A 20,997-nucleotide genomic window follows, 5' to 3' on the forward strand; every position below is an offset into this window, starting at 1 on the left:
TTTTTTGGTTTTTTTTTTTTTTTTTTTTTTTTTTTTTTTTTTTTGAGACAGTCTCGCTCTGTCACTCAGGCTGGAGTGCAGTGGCACAATCTCAGCCTACCACAGCCTCCACCTCCTGGGTTCCAGCAATTCTCCTGCCTCAGCCTCCTGACTAGCTGGGATTACAGGTGCAGGCCACCAAGTCCTGCCTCAGCCTCCCAAGTAACTGGGATTACAGGCATGTGCCACCACGCCTAGCTAATTTTTTGTATTTTTAGTAGAGAGGAGGTTTCACCATGTTGGTCAGGCTGGTCTCGAACTGCTGACCTCAGGTGTTCCACCCACCTCAGCCTCCCAAAGTGCTGGGGTTACAGGCGTGAGCTAGTGCACCCAGCCAGTAAGTCTACAGAGTTGAATCTGTGCTCTAGAAATGTGAGATTGGACACCTATCATGAAAGGTGACCAATAAACCATTAATCATGCATCTAGTCAGACTATAGTCTTGAAGGTTGGGAAAGTGTTACTGTTTCATCAGTAGACACAAATGTCAGTTTTAAATGCAGTATTTGTGAATAGCTTGGCAGACTTTATTTTCTAAATAATTCATTCTATGACTTTACTTTTTATTAGCAAATAAAAAGAAACATTGGTGGAAAACACGCCCGGCTTTACCAAACTCTGAACGAAGGCAAACAGTTGGTGGCGTCTGTGAGCTGTCCTGAATTAGAGGGCCAGATCGCAAAACTGGAAGAGCAGTGGTTGTCCCTGAACAAGAAAATTGACCATGAGCTCCACAGGCTGCAAGCACTTCTCAAGCATCTGCTCAGGTCTGCCTTTTTGGGGGTGGACTGGCTTCACATTGTTTTGTGGAGAAAGACCTCAGGGATTCTGTAGTCAACTACATTTTACCTGCAACCCGCCTTATGCTGTTTTCTCTTGGGCAGTCTAAAGCAGTTGGGGCCCTCTTCTGGGCTAAACACCATGTAGAATCTCTGATGGTTTGCTAGACACAGCATAACATGTAGTCAGTTTGCTGTGATCATTTTTTCTTTTCTTTTTTGTTTTTAAGGAGGCAGGATCTTGCCCTGTCACCCAGGCTGGAGTGCATAGAGTGCAGTAGCACAATCATAGCTCACTGCAACCTTGAACCCCTGGGCTCAAGCAATCCTCCTGCCTTAGCCTCCCAAGTTGGTGTGACTACAGGCATAGGCCACCATGCCTGGCTAATTTTATAAACTTTTTTATAGAGATGGGGTCTCACGTTGTTGCCCAGGGTGCTCTCAAGCTCCTGGCCTCAAGCAATCCTCCTGCCTCAGCTTCCCAAAGTGCTAGGATTACAAGTGTGAGCCACTGCACCCAGCTAGTTTACACATTTCTATAGAAGCTAGGAATTATGTTATAAAATATATATAGCTTACCTTTATACCACGATATTGCTCTTTCCTACCCTCTTCCAAAAGTTTTAAAATTAAAAAAATTAAATGCTTTTAGCTAACAGAATAGTTTGAAATAGCCTCACAACAAAGGAGAATGTGTTGTGCTTAGTTGGTGTAATCTTGAACCATGTGAGGAAGGAGGAGAACATGGAACATTTAAACCTCATTCTCATCCCTGCCTCTTAACCTAAGGCAGTTTAAAAGTTACAAGAAGGGCAGAATTTTGTTTGAATATTTTCACTACCTCGGGCAAATATGTTGGGTGTTCAGCCAACAGCAGTTTGTTGTTATACAGCTTATACAAATGCTGTGTGTGTGTGTGTGTGTGTTTGACCATATCTGTTAAAATGTGTGATTCTATTACATTCAAAATATTAAAAAGAAAAAAATTGTTCTAAGACTTTTAAATAAATTTGCCAGACTAAAGAAGACATATCTCGTAAAGCCCATCTCACATATGGACTTCACAGGCCATTCTCAGTTCAGAGTCAAGGAAAGGTTTGTGTGATAATAAATATAAATAAATAAATAATTTTATTTATTTATTTTTTGAGACAGGGTCTCACTCTGTTGGCCAGGCTGGAGTGCAGTGGCATGATCATGGCTCACTGTAGCCTTGACCTCCTGGGCTCAAGTAATCTTCCCACCTCAGCCTCCCGAGTACCTTGAACCACAGCACATGCCACCACGCCTGGCTAATTTTTGTATTTTTTGTAGAAATGAGGTTTTGCCATGTTGCCCAGGCCTGTCTCAAATTCCTGGGCTCAAGCCATCCTCCCACCTTGGTATCCCGAAGTGCTGGGATTACAGGAGCGAGCCACCGTGCCTGGCCTATATTTTTAATATGAACACATTTATAGAAGATATTTGATGAATAAAAATCTCTGCCCTTTCACTGGGTGTACTTTTGTATAGCTATAATAAGAAATAAAAAAGAATGCTGTAGACTTCCTAATTGTTCTTTTTTTTTTTTTTTTTTTTTTTGAGACAGAGTCTTGCTCTGTCGCCCAGGCTGGAGTGCAGTGGCACAATCTCGGCTCACTGCAACCTCCACCTCCCGGGTTCAAACGATTGTCCTGCCTCAGCCTCCTGAGTAGCTGGGACTACAGACATGTGCCACCATGCCTGGCTATTTTTTTGTATTTTTTAGTAGAGACGGGGTTTCACCATGTTGGTCAGGCTGGTCTCGAACTCCTGACCTCAGGCAATCCACCTTTCTCAGCCTCCCAAAGTGCTGGGATTACAGGCGTGGGCCACCGCATCTGGCCTAAAATCCTCATTGTTCTTGCTAAGCTATAATGAAGAAAGTCCTAGAAAATGCCAGGGGCGTCAGACTTGGGGCATGGTATAAAACATGATATAATCCTTATTAACATCACGATATTCTGAATGTTAGGACTAATCAACATAGGAAAACATATAATAAAATAAGAAGACAATTTGCTGGTGATGCATATCATTATCAGAGTATGTTTCTAATCTGCCTTCTCTCTCACTTTGCTCCTGTTAGTTATAGCAGAGATTCGGATCAGTTAACCAAGTGGTTGGAATCTTCCCAGCATACTCTGAATTACTGGAAAGAACAGTCCCTCAATGTGTCTCAGGACTTGGATACAATCAGAAGCAACATCGACAATTTTTTTGTAAGTCGTAATAGCATATTACTGGCCAGAAATAAATATCAAGGAAAAAGCATCAGGGTTAATGTGATAGTCTTTCGTATTTATTTGTGGATAAGGGATAAAACTTGGGCAAATAGTAGCTGTATTCTTCAAACCTAGAACTGTTTATACTGTTCATTCATTTATAATGATAAAATATATTTTTAATTGACCCTATAAAATATATATAAATTTAAAACTTGCACTGGGTGCAGTGGCTCATGCCTGTAATCCCAGCACTTTGGGAGGCCAAGGTGGGTGAATCAACTGAGGTCAGGAGCTCGATACCAGCCTGACAAACATGGAGAAACCCCATCTCTACTAAAAATACAAAATTAGCCGGGCGTGGTGGTGCATGCCTGTAGTCCCAGCTCCTCGGGAGGCTGAGGCAGGAGAATCACTTGAACCTGGGGGGTGGAGGTTGCAGTGAGGCAAGATGGTGCCATTGCACTCTAGCCTGGGCAACAGGAGTGAAACTCAGTCTCTAAAAACTTGCACTGACATAGGTCATGTTTTACAAATACAAAGAATATAAGACCCAAAAACAACTTTATAAGGTTACTAACTTATAAATGTTTAACATTAATAAAGGCATAGTTTTAAATTATTGTAAACAAAATTGATATTTCTACTAAAAAGCTTTTGTTCCATTGTTTTGAGATGTTTTTTGGAAAAAAATTCAAAAAATATCCCCCAAATTTTGGGGGAAATAAAAAGGTATTACTCTTGTAATACAATTTCGTAATGATTATTGGTCAATGCACTTATGAAACGTAGTCTTTTCCATTAGACTTTTCTTGGTTTTTTTCCATTTTTCATACTTTGTAGCTGTGGTTACTCACTTTGGTATTAAAATGTAAATTTTTTCAACATACTTGAAAGAATCTCTACATAGGAAAGATTTAAATATTTTAATTACAAACTTGTTTCAAGTAATTCATTTAATATGCACTTTGTGTTGGGTTCCATAGTTTATTGTAAAACTTAACCATTTAAATAATGACTTACTTTTAAAAATACTAACCCACTGGGTGATAAGCTTCTTGAGGGGTGTGCATTCCATCTCTTTTGTTCCCCATTGTGTATGTAATGCCCGACAGTAGGAAAAAGGGGTGTGTGTGTGTGTGTGTATACACATTCAAATATTTACTATGTTTAATTGTTACTAGCCAGTTATTCTGACTCTTAGTTTCTGCTGTATTTCAATTTTAAGTTTCTAAATTTTAAAACTCTCCTTTAGGAGTTTTCAAAAGAAGTTGATGAAAAGTCCTCCTTGAAGACTGCTGTTATAAGTACCGGGAACCAGCTTCTTCACCTGAAGGAAACTGATACAGCTACGCTGAGAGCTTCTTTAGCACAGTTTGAACAAAAATGGACAATGCTCATAACTCAACTTCCAGATATTCAAGAAAAACTTCACCAGGTAAGTCTTTAGAGCCTCAGCATTTGAATTAATGTTCACTTGTTAGCTCACAACTCTTTCGAAATTATTTCTCTGACTCAATAATTTTCATTGACACTACCTATTTTTCTCTGGCACCAGTGAATATAGGTCTTAATTACTGGACCCTCCTCCAATGGGATTTTTCTTAAGAGAGAAATCAGGCTTAATTACTTTATTTCTCAGTTTATCTTTGCCACTGTGTTAGTTTATGTGAAGGTCATTGTCATTGTTTTGGGGTCGCTTATTCTAAGTTTGAATGCTGGGTTTGTTTTTTTGAGTAACCTGCGTAATTATATAGCAAGACCTTTTATCAAACCAGATATCATCTTTAGTGAAGCCCTGATTCATTTTGTTAACTGCAGGCAATTAAATGGAAATCATTTTGTTCTCACAGCTTCAAATGGAGAAATTGCCATCTCGTAAAGCAATCACAGAAATGATTAGCTGGATGAACAATGTGGAGCATCAAACTTCAGATGAAGACTCCGTGCATTCACCAAGTTCTGCATCTCAAGTTAAACATCTTCTTCAGAAACACAAGGTAATTATGCAAAAGGAGCAGAAGTCTTTTCATTGGAACAAGAAGGCTAATCAGTTAGAGGGGTAATGCTGGACAAAGGGACACATAGGATATAATTTCGAAAAACGGATTCTAGGGGTAGGAAACTGGCGTGGTGGATGATTCTAGAGAGATGTTAGTAGACTTGCTTTTATTCTGCTTAAATTCCTTTTGCCAGCCCCCATCACCGCAGGACAACCCAAGCAAGCTTTTAACAGACTTTCATCTCATCTTTTTATCCCCACCCCACTGCCCCCACTAACCACGGGCTCTGCCTGACAGAGTGATTTTGATTCCTTAACTGTTCTTGGTGCTCTCCCTCATCATGCTGTGTACATGCTGCACCCTCCACCTGGAATGCCAGGGCCCATGTTTAACTGTATACGTCCTCTTAGTCATCCTTCCAAAGTCAGCTCGAGTTGTCCTCATTTGGAAATCCACCCCTGACTCTCCCAGCCAGACTAGGTGACTTTCCTGGATTAGATGTCTCCATCATGCTATTAGTAGCTCCCATCATGCATTAGTATAATTATTGGTTTGCTTGCCTGTCTCCCCACCTTGACTGAGCTTCTTGAGACCAGGGGCTGTCCTTCACCTCACTAAAATATAGCACGCCTATCCCAATACCTGCCTTCCTCTAACAGGTGTTAATGAAATGTTCTTTGAGTAAGAGAATGAGTAAGAAAAAATTGAGATCTTTCTACAAAGAGATATAAATGTGGCCTTCTCCGTGATATTTAATTTCAAGTAGATTTAATATTTCATGAGCCACACGCAAACATGTATCGTGTGCTCGGCAGTATGCTGGCCACTGGGCATACAAAGATGAGTGACACGTGTGATCCATTGCTTTAAGACCATGCAGGCTGATGGAACTAGCTTCTGGTAGGCAGAACATGAATGGCTTAATCACCAAGCATGATATTAGCAGAAGATTTTGTTTTTATGTACCATCACATCCTAACTTCAGTGTGTTGTAAAATCTTTGAAAAGTCTACACGTGTGCATTCTCATAGGCTGTAGCAACCTAGCACATACCACATGGCTGTCACCCCTGGGTGTCTCCAAAAGAGGTTCTAGAGCTTGCAAGGATGAAATCAATAAATGACAGGTTTGGCAGAAATGTTGTTGGCCCTACGTGGGTTTAGGATTGCTGTACAACTTAAAGCCACCCAGACTTTCTAAAGCCACCTGAGAGGCCTTTACCTATCCCCGAAGGAACAGGGAAGCTGCCTAAATGACAGAGTTCCTTAAAGGTGTCCTGGGTTTTCTGAGAGAGCTTTTCCTTCCTGTTTCCCATCTGGGTGTTTCCATGAGCCCTCAGGATGGCCCTGAATTCCCGCACAGCTCGTGGGCAGCCTCCCCCAGGAAGCTTTGTCATATCCTGGGTCCTGATTTGGGTTCAGATGATAGCAACTGCCACACACAGTGCACCTCTGACTTTTCAGCCTATTTGAAAGCAATGCATCTCTGTGTAATTCCCCAAAAGAATCTCGACTCCAATAAAGCCAACTCCTGGTGTAGGTTGGGGAGGGTAGAAAGGAACTCCTAACAGGTGCCCCTTGATTAATGGATGGGAGCTTGGCGTCCCCTCGAGTACATAAAGGGAAATCCAGTTGATCTGACCAACTTTCATGACTGCTTTGGGTGTTTAACTTTGCTTGTTTTAGGAGTTTAGAATGGAAATGGACTATAAACAGTGGATAGTGGACTTTGTTAACCAGTCGTTACTTCAGCTAAGCACCTGTGATGTAGAAAGCAAGCGCTATGAAAGAACGGAGTTTGCAGAGCACCTGGGGGAGATGAACCGCCAGTGGCACCGTGTACATGGAATGCTGAATAGAAAGGTGTGTTCCTGGGTCACAGCTGGATGTGTGGTTTGGCCTTTATAAAATATACTCTCTGAAAAATCAAAAAAGACGTTCAATTAGTTGACTAACTGATTGCTAAGCCTAATAATCATCTCAACCATAGCCCTTTTATAAATCCTATGTTTTAGCATTCTCCATTGGTACCTATAAGATAATATGAAAATAGTTCTTATATTTGAGATTTCTTAGTGGGAAATTGAGCGAGGCAAGCGAAGAGGAGGAATTTTATTTAGGAACATGTCAAGTATTATGTCAGGCTCCTAAATGATCAGAGATTTTACATTTTCTATGAAAGCAGATGTTCAAAAGGGGCAAAGCTATTTCAGCTTTGAAAAGATTTATGAAAAGAAAGAAAAATACATGTGGCTTTTTGGTAGATTTTTCACTCCGTGACTCTTGAAAAGATTTGGAAAACTTATTCCTGGAAAAATACTTTACATATAATCATAATGATAATTGGTGTGTTTACTGTGTAGAGAATGCATACAAATGAATTTACACAATTAAGAAACAAGTACATGAATGGACAAAGGACATGAACAGACAATTCACAAAAGAGGAAATTATAGTTAGCAAATAAACATGGAAAGATATCATTAGCAGATACTCAAACACTGTGTAACATAATGCACTTAATTACATTAGAAAAAAAAATCAGATGAGGACAAAACCCAAAGCTGTCACGTTCATACACTGCTGATAATGGCTTAAGTACTCTCTTGGAAAGCATTTGGAAAATTTAAAGAACCGTAATAATAATCTTATCACTTAACCAAGCAAGTCACCTCTTACACATTTAAGTAGATAGTCCTTCAAAAAAGAAAATGATGCGCAGAGTGTTCAATTCAGCATCGTTTACAGCGGTGAAAAGGTACCATGCCTTAATTCGCACTGTCGGGGAATAATTAATCAAATTATACTGTATTAATTTGATGAAACATTGGGGCAGCCTTTTTTTATTTTTATTTTTTGAAACGAATTCTCGCCCTGTTGCCCAGGCTGGAGTGCAGTGGTGCGATCTCAGCTCACTGCAACCTCCACCTCCCGAATTCATGCAGTTGTCTCAAGCCTCTCAAATAGCTGATATTACAGGTGCCTGCCACCACGCCCAGCTAATCTTTGTATTTTTAGTAGAGTCGGGGTTTCACCATGTTGGTCAGGCTGGTCTCGAACTCTGGACCTCAAGTAACACACCCACCTCAGCCTCCCAAAGTGCCAGGATTACAGGCATGAGCCACCATGCCTGGCTGGGCAGCCTTTTAAAATTATGTCATGACAGGCCAGGCACAGTGGCTTATGCGTGTAATCTCAGCACTTTGGGAGGCCGAGGCAGGCAGATCACGAGGTCAGGAGTTCAAGACCAGCCTGACCAACATGGTGAAACCCTGTCTCTACTAAAAATGCAAAAATTAGCTGGGCGTGGCAGCATGTGCCTGTAACCCCAGCTACTCGGGAGGCTGAGGCAGGAGAATCGCTTGAACCTGGAAGGCGGAGGTTTCAGTGAGCCAAAATTGCGCCATTGCACTCCAGCCTGGGTGACAGAGTAAGACTCTGTCTCAAAAAAAAAAAAAAAATTATGTCATGACACAGTACTTATAAGGTATTGTAAAAAAGAATATAAAAATGTATGTATATTATAATTATGACCTAATAAAAAAATTATTATGAATGAGAGGAATCACAGACATCAAAGACAATGATTATTTTATTGAATTGATAAATTATTTATTATTGATATTTGTAGAAATTTTTAAGAACTCTAATGCAGAAAGTCTGAAGAAAGAAATTTTTCTTACACTTTGCATATATTAATAGATGACTCAATGAAAAATATCGAATGTTAGGAACATTTTATTTTGTTCACATCTGAAACTCACAATAGCTGCCTTTCTCAACAGATTAGTTTTCACCTGAAATATATTTTTTTTGTAAGAGGAGCTTTAATTCTGTTTTCTGATTTATGAATCTTTATTTCAAAAGTTATCAGCATCTTATTTAGAAATTTGAGAAGAAAGAAAATTGTTTTTTAAAAAATAACATCATGGCATTTACCTTTTAAAACATACATTTTAACATTTTTTGTAATTGTTAAATTCATCACTTAGATACAACATTTAGAACAACTTCTGGAAAGTATCACTGAGAGTGAAAATAAAATACAGATTTTGAACAACTGGATGGAAGCACAAGAAGAGAGACTAAAAACTTTACAAAAACCTGAAAGTGTGATCTCAGTGCAGAAGCTGCTCCTGGACTGTCAGGTGAGGAAGGGAACAGTGTCCCGCCCAACCCTTGAACTGGGGCAACTGGGTCACCTCTCTTGCCCCAAGGATAAGTTGCTGTAGTTTGTGGAGACTCTCTTCCAGCTCCCCTCTATTTTTTTATTTTCTTATGTCAATTAGATAATGACCCATGGGTTTTACGAAATTGCGAAGTGCCATTTTTTATGATAAGCAGAAGAATGTATTTTCACGGTTACAGTATTGCTTTCTTAAGAGTTTTGAGTAGTACTCTTGGGGGAAAATGCTCAAAGGGAATTTTGATTTAAATGCTTTCCAATTTTCCATCTGTTTTATCATTTTTCCCAGTGTTCACAAAATTACTCTAAAGGTTTCATTATTTCTAGCATTTCATTCTGTGTTTTTTCAGAGGAAAATGATTTTCTTCTACCTATCATACACTGTGTTTTAAAAAGTTCACTTGTCCCTTGGAACCTCTGTCTGAATCACACTGGGCTTGAGGGTGTTGTCCATTGTTCAGCTGTGCTTTGCCGAATCACTCAGTCTTTGCACATTGATCCTGCTTTAGCACTGTCTTTATGACTGCTGCCCATTCAAAGCACCTCTGCCATCACCATCATGGCAGGCGGCACGCGCTGTGCTGTTTCTGCACTTCCTGTTTGACGGCCTTGCAATAGTCACTGTCAGGACTGGAAAGTCTGGCCGGACCGCATTTCTACTGAGGAGGTTAGGGGATAGCACTGGACGTAAATGTGAGCAGCAGCACCACCGTAAGAGGCCTTTTCACATGCTCATATCCTGTACCCACCTCCCCATGAGCCGTCTCCACTTTAGCCTTCTGACAGCCACCTTGGAGTCAGTGTGCTTCCTTACTGGAAGCCTACATTCCGCAGCCTGGTGCTGGACTGTCCCCTAGCAGGTGGTTCTTTCCAGAGCCCAGAAGGTGTTTTCATGCGTGTCGCTACCTCTGGTTTCTCATTAGGTGCTCTCCACTTACTCCTTACTGTCTGGCCAGTCTGTCTCAATCAGGCCGGCTTCCTTCAGACCACCCTCGGTGCAGGCCTGTCTCATGCAGCTGCTTCCAGCCCACTTGCCAGCCTCCCCCCTCATTTCCTTCTGATTCATTCTCCACATTGCTGCAGAGGGATATTTCTGAAATGCAACGGGTCACAGCAATCTCCATTTGAAAATCCTCCAGTGGCTCCAGATTGACCACAGAATGAAGTTCACATGTTTTAGAATGACATTCTGGTCCCTCACCTACAAAGAGTTGCAAATATACCTAAGTCAAGCGAGTCTTACACAGTTGGTTCTCTTTTTGATAGATAATTGTAGCCTCTGACGAAGGTTGAAATGGATTAAGTTTAGCTATTCTTCCCACAACCTCACTACCGAGTTGTAATAAAACAAATTCCAGACACAATGCCACCATCTATAGAAACATAGATTAGCAAGCAAGCTCTAAAAATACTTTATATAAGTTCAGCAAAGCCTCTCTGTCCTCTTTAGCGCACCAACCACCGCTTTGCATGAAAGACAGACATAGTAATATTCCAGAAGCAAGCGTCCATTATTTCTGTGGCCAACATTAGGCAACCAGAATCCTTGGAGTTTAAACTGGATACAAAAACCACATAAGGGCTTACCTTAGGGATTATTGCACCGGGTGAAGGCAACAGGCTATGCCCAGTTCTTATAGCCTGTTCAAGTAGGGGTGGAAATTGTATCTACAGTAGTTTAGCCAATCCATGGATCTTGAGTACATGAAATTTACCAGTGAGAACCCATTTCTCATATTCATTATGTTATTTAATAAGCCATTAAGGCCGGCTGCAGTGGCTCATGTCTATAATCCCAGCCCTCTGGGAGGCCGAGGTGGGAGAGTTGCTTGAGTCCAGGAGTTCAAGACCAGCCTAGGCAAGATGGTGAGACCTTGAATCTACAAAAAATTATTTAAAAATTAGCTGAGAATGGTGGTGCATGCCTGTAGTCCCAGCTACTCAAGAAACTAAGGGAAGAATATCCTTTGAGCCCAGGAATTCAAAGTGACAGTGAGCTATGATCATGCCACTGCAGTTCGACCTGGGTGTCAAAGCAAGACCCCATCTCTAATAATAATAATAATCCATTAATTTTACCAATAGAAAACCATTTCTAACATTCGCTCTGCTCGTTAGAAAAATGACTAGTGTTGACTGAGACAAGGAGCTTTAAAAGAAATTTACAGACGTGCCTGGCCAGCATCATCCCTTGTCAGTCCCCATTTGCCTCTGTGCCATTACATTTGCAGCTGATTGCAGAATTATTTCTACCTACCTCCCCTCGCCCCCACCATCCACACACAGGTTCTCCTCTGCTTTTGTCAGAACTCAGTCGAAGCACCCTGACCCTCTCCCTCACCACATGCCCACTAACTGTGCCTTCCTACCAACTCCCACATTTCCTTAGCTCATTTCTTCCTATTTTAAATTTGTATGCTGCTTCTTGGATGCCTCTTTGTAAAAGGCCATAAACAAGGCAGAGATGGAAGCAAATAAATAAAACAGGCTTCCCTAGCACCCCACGTAGCATCATGTGTCAGAGACTGTATTGGACTCATCTGTCCACGGGTCTGTCCTCTCCCAGACCATGGGTTTCTCAAGGCAGGCTGGCACATCAGCAGGACTGTTATACCTGTCACTGCCTGTGAAATTCATAGGTGCTTAATAGTTGCTTGCGTATATCTATTAGTAGACCTAAAAGGCTGCTTTTCTATAAATATTAATTTCTCTCTCTCTCTTTTTTTTTTTTTCACTATTCTTTGCATATAATAACTAAAATGAGACCAGGTGCAGTTGCTCACACCTGTAATCCTAGCAATTTGGGAGGCTAAGGCAGAAGGATCACTTGAGGCCAGGAGTTCAAAATCAGCCAGGGCAACACAACAAGACCCAGTCTCTACAAAAAAAAATAATAAAGTTATTTGGGCATAGTGTTGCACACCTGTAATCCTAGCTACTTGGGAGCCTGAGGCAGGAGGATCACTTGAGCCCAGGAGTTCAGGGTTCGAGCGTAAGCCATGATCACACCACTGTACTCCAGCCTGGGTAAGACCCCATCTCTAAAAAAAACAAAACAAAAAGAACTGAAAAAAAGGAAAAGAAAATGATGAAAATGATTGATGTATACTTTAATGACTTCTCCCAGGGTGGAATGCTTCAGTTCAGGTAAGCTTCCTAAAGTGGCTTTACTCTAGAAAAGTTAAGGATTGGAGTTGATGAAACATGAAGACATTAGGATTTGAAATATTCTGAAGGGCTTCTAAAAGTCATTGGTGACTGGAAAAAGGCCACGTTTGACATATTATAATTATCAAGGAAAATTGTGTAGTTGACTAGAGTGGGGAGGTTTGAGATGAGGTTGTTAATCCCTCAAGTTTGATGCCTCTATATATAAGCAAGCACAGCTTCTTAAAGAACTATGTTCATGGTAAAGTCAGAGGAATTTAGATATTTTAAAAATATTTAACGCTGGTTCTCACAGAATAGAAAAACAGGACTTGCAAATTCTAGTCAATCTCCATAATTAGCAAAAGATTGTTTTTAATTCCACCCTGATTTATATGTAGCAAATTAGAATTTAAAGTAAGACATTAATTTGCCGGTGAAGTGGGAGTTGGGAAACTTGAAGGGTACGGTTAGGCCTCAGTGAAGCAAGGTCAGATGACAGGACTACTGAGCCAAATCCGTATTATTCTGCAGAGCAAAAGAAACAAGCAACCCCACCATGTGTGGGTGTTCGTGTGCTGCTATTGCCGTGGCTTTTTTTTGGGTTTTTTTGTTGTTTTTTTTTTTGATACAGGATCTCACTCTGTCACCCAGGCTAGAGTGCAGTAGTGCAGTCATAACTCACTGCAGCCTTGTGCTCCTAGGCTTAAGAGATCCTCCCACGCTGGGCGCAGTGGCTCACGCCTGTAATCCCAGGACTTTGGGAGGCCGAGGCAGGCAGATCACTTGAAGTCAGGAGTTCGAGACCAGCCTGGCCAACATGATAACCCCATCTCTACTAAAAATACAAAAATTAGCTGGGCATGGTGGCACATGCCTGTAGTCTCAGCTACTTGGGAGACTGAGGCAGGAAAATGGCTTGAATCCCGGAGGTGGAGTTTTCAGTGAGCCAAGATCACCCCGACTTCAGTCTGGGTGACAGAGCAAGACTCTGTCTCAAAAAAAAAAGGATCCTCCCGCCTCAGCCTCTCAAGTAGCTGGGACTACAGGCGTGTGCCACCACACCCAGCTAATTTTTGTGGTTTTTTTTGTAAAGACAGAGTTTTGTCATGTTTCCCAGGCTGCTCTCAAACTCCTGGGCTCAAGTGATCCGCCTGCCTTGGCCTCCCAAAGTGCTGGGATTACAGGCATGAGCCACCATGCCCAGCATGGCTGTTGTTTATGCTGCCATTTTTGAAGTGTGTGTGTGTGTGTGTGTGTGTGTGTGTGTGTGTGTGTGTGTGTTATTTCCTTTTGTCTGCTATGTAGTCATTTCTCATCAGTTTCCTTTAAATTATCGGGCAATTATGACAGCTTATTAGTAAATAAGTGTTTTTAGAAATCTCTAGTTAGTCGAGCCTTTAGGAGAGACTGTTTTATAAATTGAAAGAAGGAAAGTGATTGAATATTCTTAGAGTGTTTTCAGTTATAACTTTGCAGATGAAAAAAGTTAGTTTAAACCTATGATAAAAGAAACATGCTAATATATAAGGCTGTCAGGGTGTGAGGGAGCGAGTTAGGGTGGCAGAGATGGACAGAGGTAGCAGCTGACTGAATCTCATTGGTAAAGGCTATTTCAGAGAAGCCGTTTTGTTTTCTGGGTGCCTTTGTAACCAGTCCAGAAGAATAATATTTCATAAATTCACCCACATGTTAGTATGGGTGGATGGTTACGACAGTGAGAGATCTTCTGTTAATATGCTATATATTCATGTGGCTCTAAATTCTAAAAGCATAGAGGGTCATAGAGTGGAAGATTCCTCCAGCTCCGTTCTCTCGTCATCCATTCTTACTCCCAACCCTAGCCTAGTTTCTTATGGAACAGATTTTTTTCCCTTTTTCTACTTTCCACTCCAGAAGATCCCTGACATTCATTGATTTAGAGTTTGTGATTTCCACATTCCAAGAGTGACCTGAGGGCTCCTCACATGTGGTAATCTGGCAGTTTTGCTGGACTGGATTTCAGTGCTCCGCTGTGAGGCTAGTACGAGGGAGCTCGTCCCTCACCAGGGTACAAACCCAACCACCTGCTCAGCTACCCCATGCCCACGAGGCACTCATGTTTCTCTCTCCTTATGGACCGTGTAGTGATTCTTACAAAGGATAAAAAAAAAAAAGAAAAAGAAAAAAAAAGCTGGGATCCTTATCCTAAGCAATTTTCAAGAGAGAAGTAGAACATGAGCGAAGGGTCGTTAACTTGAGGCCATACATTCAGAACACGTGCATCTGGATGGAAATGTAATGCTAAAGAAAGTATGCAGAAGCGTGTCCCAAATTAGTGAATTGGGAGACTTGAGGGAAATTCAAAATGAATCCCTCTGAATGCCAAAGATCTCTTGTGTTTTCCAGTGGTTTTGTAATGAGCATGTAATGCTTTAATAATTTTTTAAAAGTTTAAACTTTTTCCAAGTTGGATTTCAACTGCAATCCTGAGGACAAATAAGCAGCTCCTACCGTCCTTCCTCTAAGTAGAATGGCAGCGTTGCTGCTGGCCTCATTCATCTCTGTTTTTGGACCGCTGGCTCCATGGTGTCCTTTGTAGTAGAGGGATCCTGTAGGTTTTTTAAAATGTGTCTATAAAAAGTAGACCAGGTCAAGGTGCCTCTTATGAGTGAATTAATAAACTAAGAGATAGAAAATGATTAAAGTTATTACTGAACTACCAACAGTTATATCGTCTGTCATTTATATGATGCTACATAGTTTAAAGGCACCTTCCTGCTTGTAATTTTATTTGAGTTCTCAGCTTGGCCTTGGTACACATGGTGTGGGGTATCATCACTTTTTCCAAATGAAAAAATGGAGACGCATAGGTTTGATGACTTACGCCTGGTCAAACAGCCAGTGCAGGGCAGACGTGGAATGGGGACCAGATCTCAGACCAGCATCCTTTCTGCTCTGCCATGATGGTTCAGACGTGTTGCCTAGATTCTCCTAAAATACAGACTTCTGTCATATGTAATTGAACTAAGAGTATTATGATTTAAATGTCTTTGATGTAATGCTATTTAATTATATAATCTAATGGCATTTTTACTTGGAAAGAGTGAACACCTGTCTCTGACACCTTATTATTTGTTTTCTAATATTGTGCATTGAAAACCTTTTCCTGTTATCCTTCCAGGATACAGAAAATCAACTTGCAATTAAATCCAAAGCACTGGATGAGTTGAAACAAAGTTATCTGACTTTGGAGAGTGGGGCAATGCCATTGTTAGAAGATACAGCATCCCGAATTGATGGGTTATTTCAAAAGAGAAGCAGTGTTCTCACTCAGGTACTAGAATTCATTTGAAATGTGCTATTTCTCTTCACTTTTTTTTTTTTTTTTTTTTTTTTTTTTTTTTTTTTTTTTTTTTTTGAGACAGAGTCTCGCTCTGTTGCCCAGGCTGAAGTGCAGTGGCCGGATCTCAGCTCACTGCAAGCTCCGCCTCCCGAGTTTACGCCATTCTCCTGCCTCAGCCTCCCGAGTAGCTGGGACTACAGGCGCCCGCCACCTCGCCCAGCTAGATTTTTGTATTTTTTAGTAGAGATGGGGTTTCACCATGTTAGCCAGGATGGTCTTGATCTCCTGACCTCGTGATCCACCCGTCTCGGCCTCCCAAAGTGCTGGGATTACAGGCTTGAGCCACCGCGCCCAGCCACATATTCTTTTATTTTATTTGTTGTTGTTGTTGTTTTCGTCCTTTACTCGTGGAGACTCTATACCAAACACTGAAAAGTTGCTGAGAAAAATAATTGAAGTAAGTTAGAGAGAAGCATTGCAAGTCCCATTTTATGCACTGAATAATTCGAGGCAAAGCCACCAATTCCAACGTCATTGACAGGCTGCAAATCCACTTAGTTATCTTTGTTTTGTCTAATGTACTTACACAGACATAAATATCTCCATACCCCAAACCCAACAGAGTATCTGGCATTGTTTCCTGGCAAGATACACAGAAACAGTGATGACCCAGTGTCTCCATGTACAGGGAGCTGCCTCAGGGAGGAAGTGATCCTGTATCCTGCAGCCTCTATGAGCTAGGAGCATAGTCAGCTCCAGGAGGACTCTAAAGGTTGAAAGAAACACTACATGGTGTTGAAGAGGGAGTATAAAGGAAGAAAGCGGGCAAGACATCTAATAATCTTACAAAAGGCATGTCGGTGTCAGCATTTTACCCCTTCCAGGAGGAGAGCACCAAAAGAGAGCAAACTCAGGCATCTCTAGACATTGCAACCTTGACATTTTCCCACAACAGAGGAAGAGAACTAAAAATACTAACCGATTATACCAATCAATGAGTATAATCTATCAATTGGTATAATCTATACCATCAATTACAGATGTGTCCATGTTTCCTAGAGAACCTTCACTGTGGGTTGTGACCTACTAAAATCTACTTTCAACCATTTGTACCAAGAGGTAATAGGGAATAACCTGCACGAAATCCATAGGCAACACTCAGCCTCATTCCTCAGTCCCCATTCCCCCAGGAATCTAGCAGAAAAATAGGGATGAGCTTATTCAGTCATTTGTTAAGCGTACATTGTGTGAGGTATTTTGCTCACTGCCCGGGTTACAAAGATAAACAAGAAAATAAATGAATCCTACCCTCAAAGAGCTCACAGGCAGGTGGAAGAAACACATGTGAACAGATAATTACAATATAATAAAAATATAAAGAGAAAATTAAATGAGATAATGCATGTGAAAACATGCAGATAGTACTGTCATAAGGATAGATATATATATACTTTGGAATGGAATTGAGAGTCCGGAAATAAGCCCTCACATTTATAGTCAATTGATTTTCAACAAGGATTCTAAGACAATTTAATGAGGGAAAACATTTTCTTGAAAAATGGTGCTGGTACACCATATATCCACATGTAAAATAATGAAGTTAGACCTCTACATTCATACAATATACAAAAATTAACTCAAAATAGATTAAAGGCATAAATGCAGGCCAGACATGGTGGTTCATGCCTGTAATCCCAACACTTTGGGAGACTGAGGTGGGAGATCATTTGAGGCAAGGAGTTCAAGACCAGCCTGGGCAACATGGCAAGACCCCCATTTGTATTGGAAAAAAAAAAAAGACATAAGTATTAGAGCTAAAAGTATAAAACTGTTAGAAGAAAACATAGGTATAAATCTTCATGACTTCGTGGATTAGGCAGGGGTTTCCTAGATATGACACCAAACTCGTAAGCCATCAAAGAAAAAAATAGATAAATTGGACTTCATCAAAACTAAACACTTTGATGTTTTAAAGCACAGCATCAAAAAAGTAAAAAAGGCAAACCACAGATTGGGAAAAAAGTATTTATAAATCATATATTTGATAAGGGACTTAAACCTAGAATATATGAAGATTTATCACAACTTGATAATAAAAGGAAAAATGACCAAGTGAAAAAATTGGATACAAGCCAGGCTCAGTAGCTCAGGCCTGTAATCCCAGCACTGTGGGAGGCCAAGGTGGGCGGATTACTTGAACTCAGCAGTTTAAGACCAGCCTGACCAACGTGGCAAAACCCTGTCTCTACCAAAAATAGAAAAAATTAGCTAGGTGTGGTGGTGAGTGCCTGTAGTGCCAGCTACTTAGGAGGCTGAGGCAGGAGGATCACCTGTGCCTGGGAGGCAGAAAGAGCAATGAGGCTAGACCACGCCACTGCACTCTAGCCTGGGCAACACAGGGAGACCCTGTCTCCAAAAAAAAAAAAAAAAAAAAAGACAAATGATCTGAATAGACATTTCTGTAAAGAAGATAATACAAATGGCCAAAAAGCACATTGAAAAGATGTTCAGTGTCATTAACCATCAAGGAAATGAAAATCATGAAAATCAACGCCACAAAGAAATACCACTTCCCACCCACTAGGATAGCTATAACAAAAAGACAGATAGTAAGAAGTGTTAATGTGGATGTGGAGACATTGTAACCCTCACAAACTGCTGGCAGGGTTCCATGGAGTTGAAAGAGTCTGGCAGTTCCTCAAATGGTTAAAGGTAAAGTTACCATGCAACTTAGCAATTCCACTCCTCCATAGATAGCCCAAGATAAATGAAAGCATGTCCACACCAAAAACTTATACGTGAATATTCATAGCATAAGTCATGATAGCCAGAAAGTGTAAACAACCCAAATGTCCATCTATTAATATATAAAGAAAATGTGGTCTATCCATATAAAAGGAATGAAGTAGTACTGATATATACTACAACACTAATGATCTTGGAAACATTATGGTAAGTGAAAGAAGCCAATCACAAAAGGTCACATATTGTTTGATTCTGTTTACATGGAATATCCAGAATGGACAAATCTTAAAAGACAGAAGGCAGATTAATGGCTGGGGGAGAATGAGGAGTGACTGCTAACAGGTATGCAGTTTCTTTTCAGTCATGAAAGTTTCTAAAATTGATTGTGGAGGTTACACATTTTAAATAGATGAATTGTATGGTACATGAATTAAAAAAAAAAAATGCAGAAGGCATGAGGCACAGATCATCCATCTATAAGCTGTCAAGAGTCAATGTAAGCCTGGCCCAGTGGCTCACACCTGTAATCTCAGCACTTTGGGAGGCCAAGGTAGGAGGATCGTTTGAGACCAGGAGTTCAAGAACAGCCTGTGCAACAGAGTAAGACCCCATCTCTACAAAAAGCAAATAAAGTTAGCCGGGTGTGGTGGTATGCACCTGTAATCCCAGCTATTCGGGAGTCCGAGATGGGAGGATTACTTGAGCCCAGGGGTAAACAAGAGTCAATATAACCTAGTGTTTAAGAGCAAGGGCTTTGCAGTTTCTGCCTAAATAAGGATCCTGGCGGCACCATTTTTGATCTGTATCTTCAGTCAGGTTACTTAACATCTCTAAGCCTTGATTTTCTGGTCTGTAAAATGGGGATAACACCTACTCATTTATTTCTATCTTAATACCGATACCTATGCAGTGCTCAATAAATGCTGCCCTACTGATGACCCCAGTTTGAACATTTTGAAAATACTCCTCCGGCTTGTTTTTAATGTAGTGAATGATGAAAGAAAATTACTTGATGATTTTCTTACCCTTTCCCTCAAATCATGTGTACTATGTCTTTTCCATGAAGCTTTATTATAAGGCCAGAAGGCCTTCAAGGCGCCAGAAGTTCCACCACCTTTATCTGTGGAAGCTGCAAAGGCCTCGTGCAACAGGAGCCATGGCGGTTCTTGTGTTGATATGTACCTGTGGGCTCTGGGACGATGCGGTACTTTGTGCTAGAATTATCGCTGCCACCCGGATAGATCTGAGATCATTTCTGGCAAAAAATGTACATCGATGAGGAATTCCTTCCTTGCCTTTCCTCTTTATTTTTTTTTTTCTTCTTTTTTTTTTTTTTTTCTGGAGACAGAGTTTCACTCTTGTTGCCCAGGCTGGAGGGCAGTAGCACAATCTCAGCTCACTGCAACTTCCACCTCCCAGGTTCAAAAGATTCTCCTGCCTCAGCCTCCCGAGTAGCTGGGATTACAAGTGTGTGCCACCACGCCTGGCTAATTTTTGTATTATTAGTAGAGACAGGGTTTCACCATGTTGGCCAGGCTGGTCTTGAACTCCTGACCTCAGGTGATCTGCCTGCCTTGGCCTCCCAAAGTGCTGGGATTACAGGCGTGAGCCACCACATCTGGCCGCCTTCTTTATTTTCTTAACTAAATAACTTGGTTTCTTTCTCTGAGCCATCCTGCCCTTATAAAGACATTTGGCCCACATAGTTGCCAACATGAAACTCACATTTTAGCATCCGCTTTTGTTTTTATCCAGCCCTGTTTGGGCCAGAGATTGAGAAGCCTCCCTGTCACCGTGGATGTGCCAGTTTTCCCTGTAATTGTTAAGCAGAAAACAGGGTCTGAGTGCAGAGCTGTGTGATTGTACCCAAAGTTCACATCACACTACCCATAAAGATGGCCTGTTGAGCCACTATAGTGATCACATTCCATTTCAACCCAGATCCTTTTTAAAAATTGAGATATAATTCACATACCATAAAATTCACCTTCCAAGGTACAGTTCAGTGGTGTTTAGCATATGCACAGAGATATGCAGCCATCACCACTGTCTCATTACAGAACATTTTCATTACCTCCAAAGGAAACCTCCATACCCATTGGCAGTCACTCCCCACTTTTCCCCTTCTCCAGTCCCTGGCAGCCACTAGTCTACCTTTTTATGGATTTACCTATTCTGGACATTTTATATAAACAGAATCATATGCTACATAGCCTTTTGGATCTGGCTTCCTTCACTAAGCATAATGTTTTCAAGATCATCAGTGTTGTAGTACTTACATTACTTCGTTTCTTTTTATGGCTGACTAATTTTCCATTGTATGGATATACCAGATTTAGTTTCTCTCTTCATCAGTTGAAGAACATATGGTTTGTTTCCATTTTTAGGCTCTCATGAGTCATGCTGCTATGAACATTCGTATCAGGTTTTTATGTGAACATATGCTTTTAATTCTCTTCTGTGTATATCTAAGAGTACAATTGTTAGGTCATATGGCAACTCCATGTAATTTTTTGAGGAACTGTCTAGCT

General features: G+C 40.9%; 1 protein-coding gene across 2 annotated transcripts in view; it reads left to right on the top strand.

The window, feature by feature from the left end:
* SYNE2 (spectrin repeat containing nuclear envelope protein 2) overlaps positions 1–20,997 on the top strand; it is a 376,350-nt gene that overhangs the window by 287,034 nt on the left and 68,319 nt on the right. For both annotated transcript variants that reach the window (XM_025391361.1, XM_025391362.1), the window contains exons 79-85: positions 610–806; positions 2,926–3,058; positions 4,317–4,499; positions 4,915–5,061; positions 6,750–6,926; positions 9,056–9,211; positions 15,560–15,712. In XM_025391361.1, coding sequence (XP_025247146.1) covers positions 610–806; positions 2,926–3,058; positions 4,317–4,499; positions 4,915–5,061; positions 6,750–6,926; positions 9,056–9,211; positions 15,560–15,712 — 1,146 coding nt within the window. The remainder of the gene's footprint in view (positions 1–609; positions 807–2,925; positions 3,059–4,316; positions 4,500–4,914; positions 5,062–6,749; positions 6,927–9,055; positions 9,212–15,559; positions 15,713–20,997) is intronic.

The sequence above is a fragment of the Theropithecus gelada genome, chromosome 7b, assembly GCF_003255815.1.
Source record: "Theropithecus gelada isolate Dixy chromosome 7b, Tgel_1.0, whole genome shotgun sequence".
NCBI lineage: Eukaryota > Metazoa > Chordata > Mammalia > Primates > Cercopithecidae > Theropithecus > Theropithecus gelada.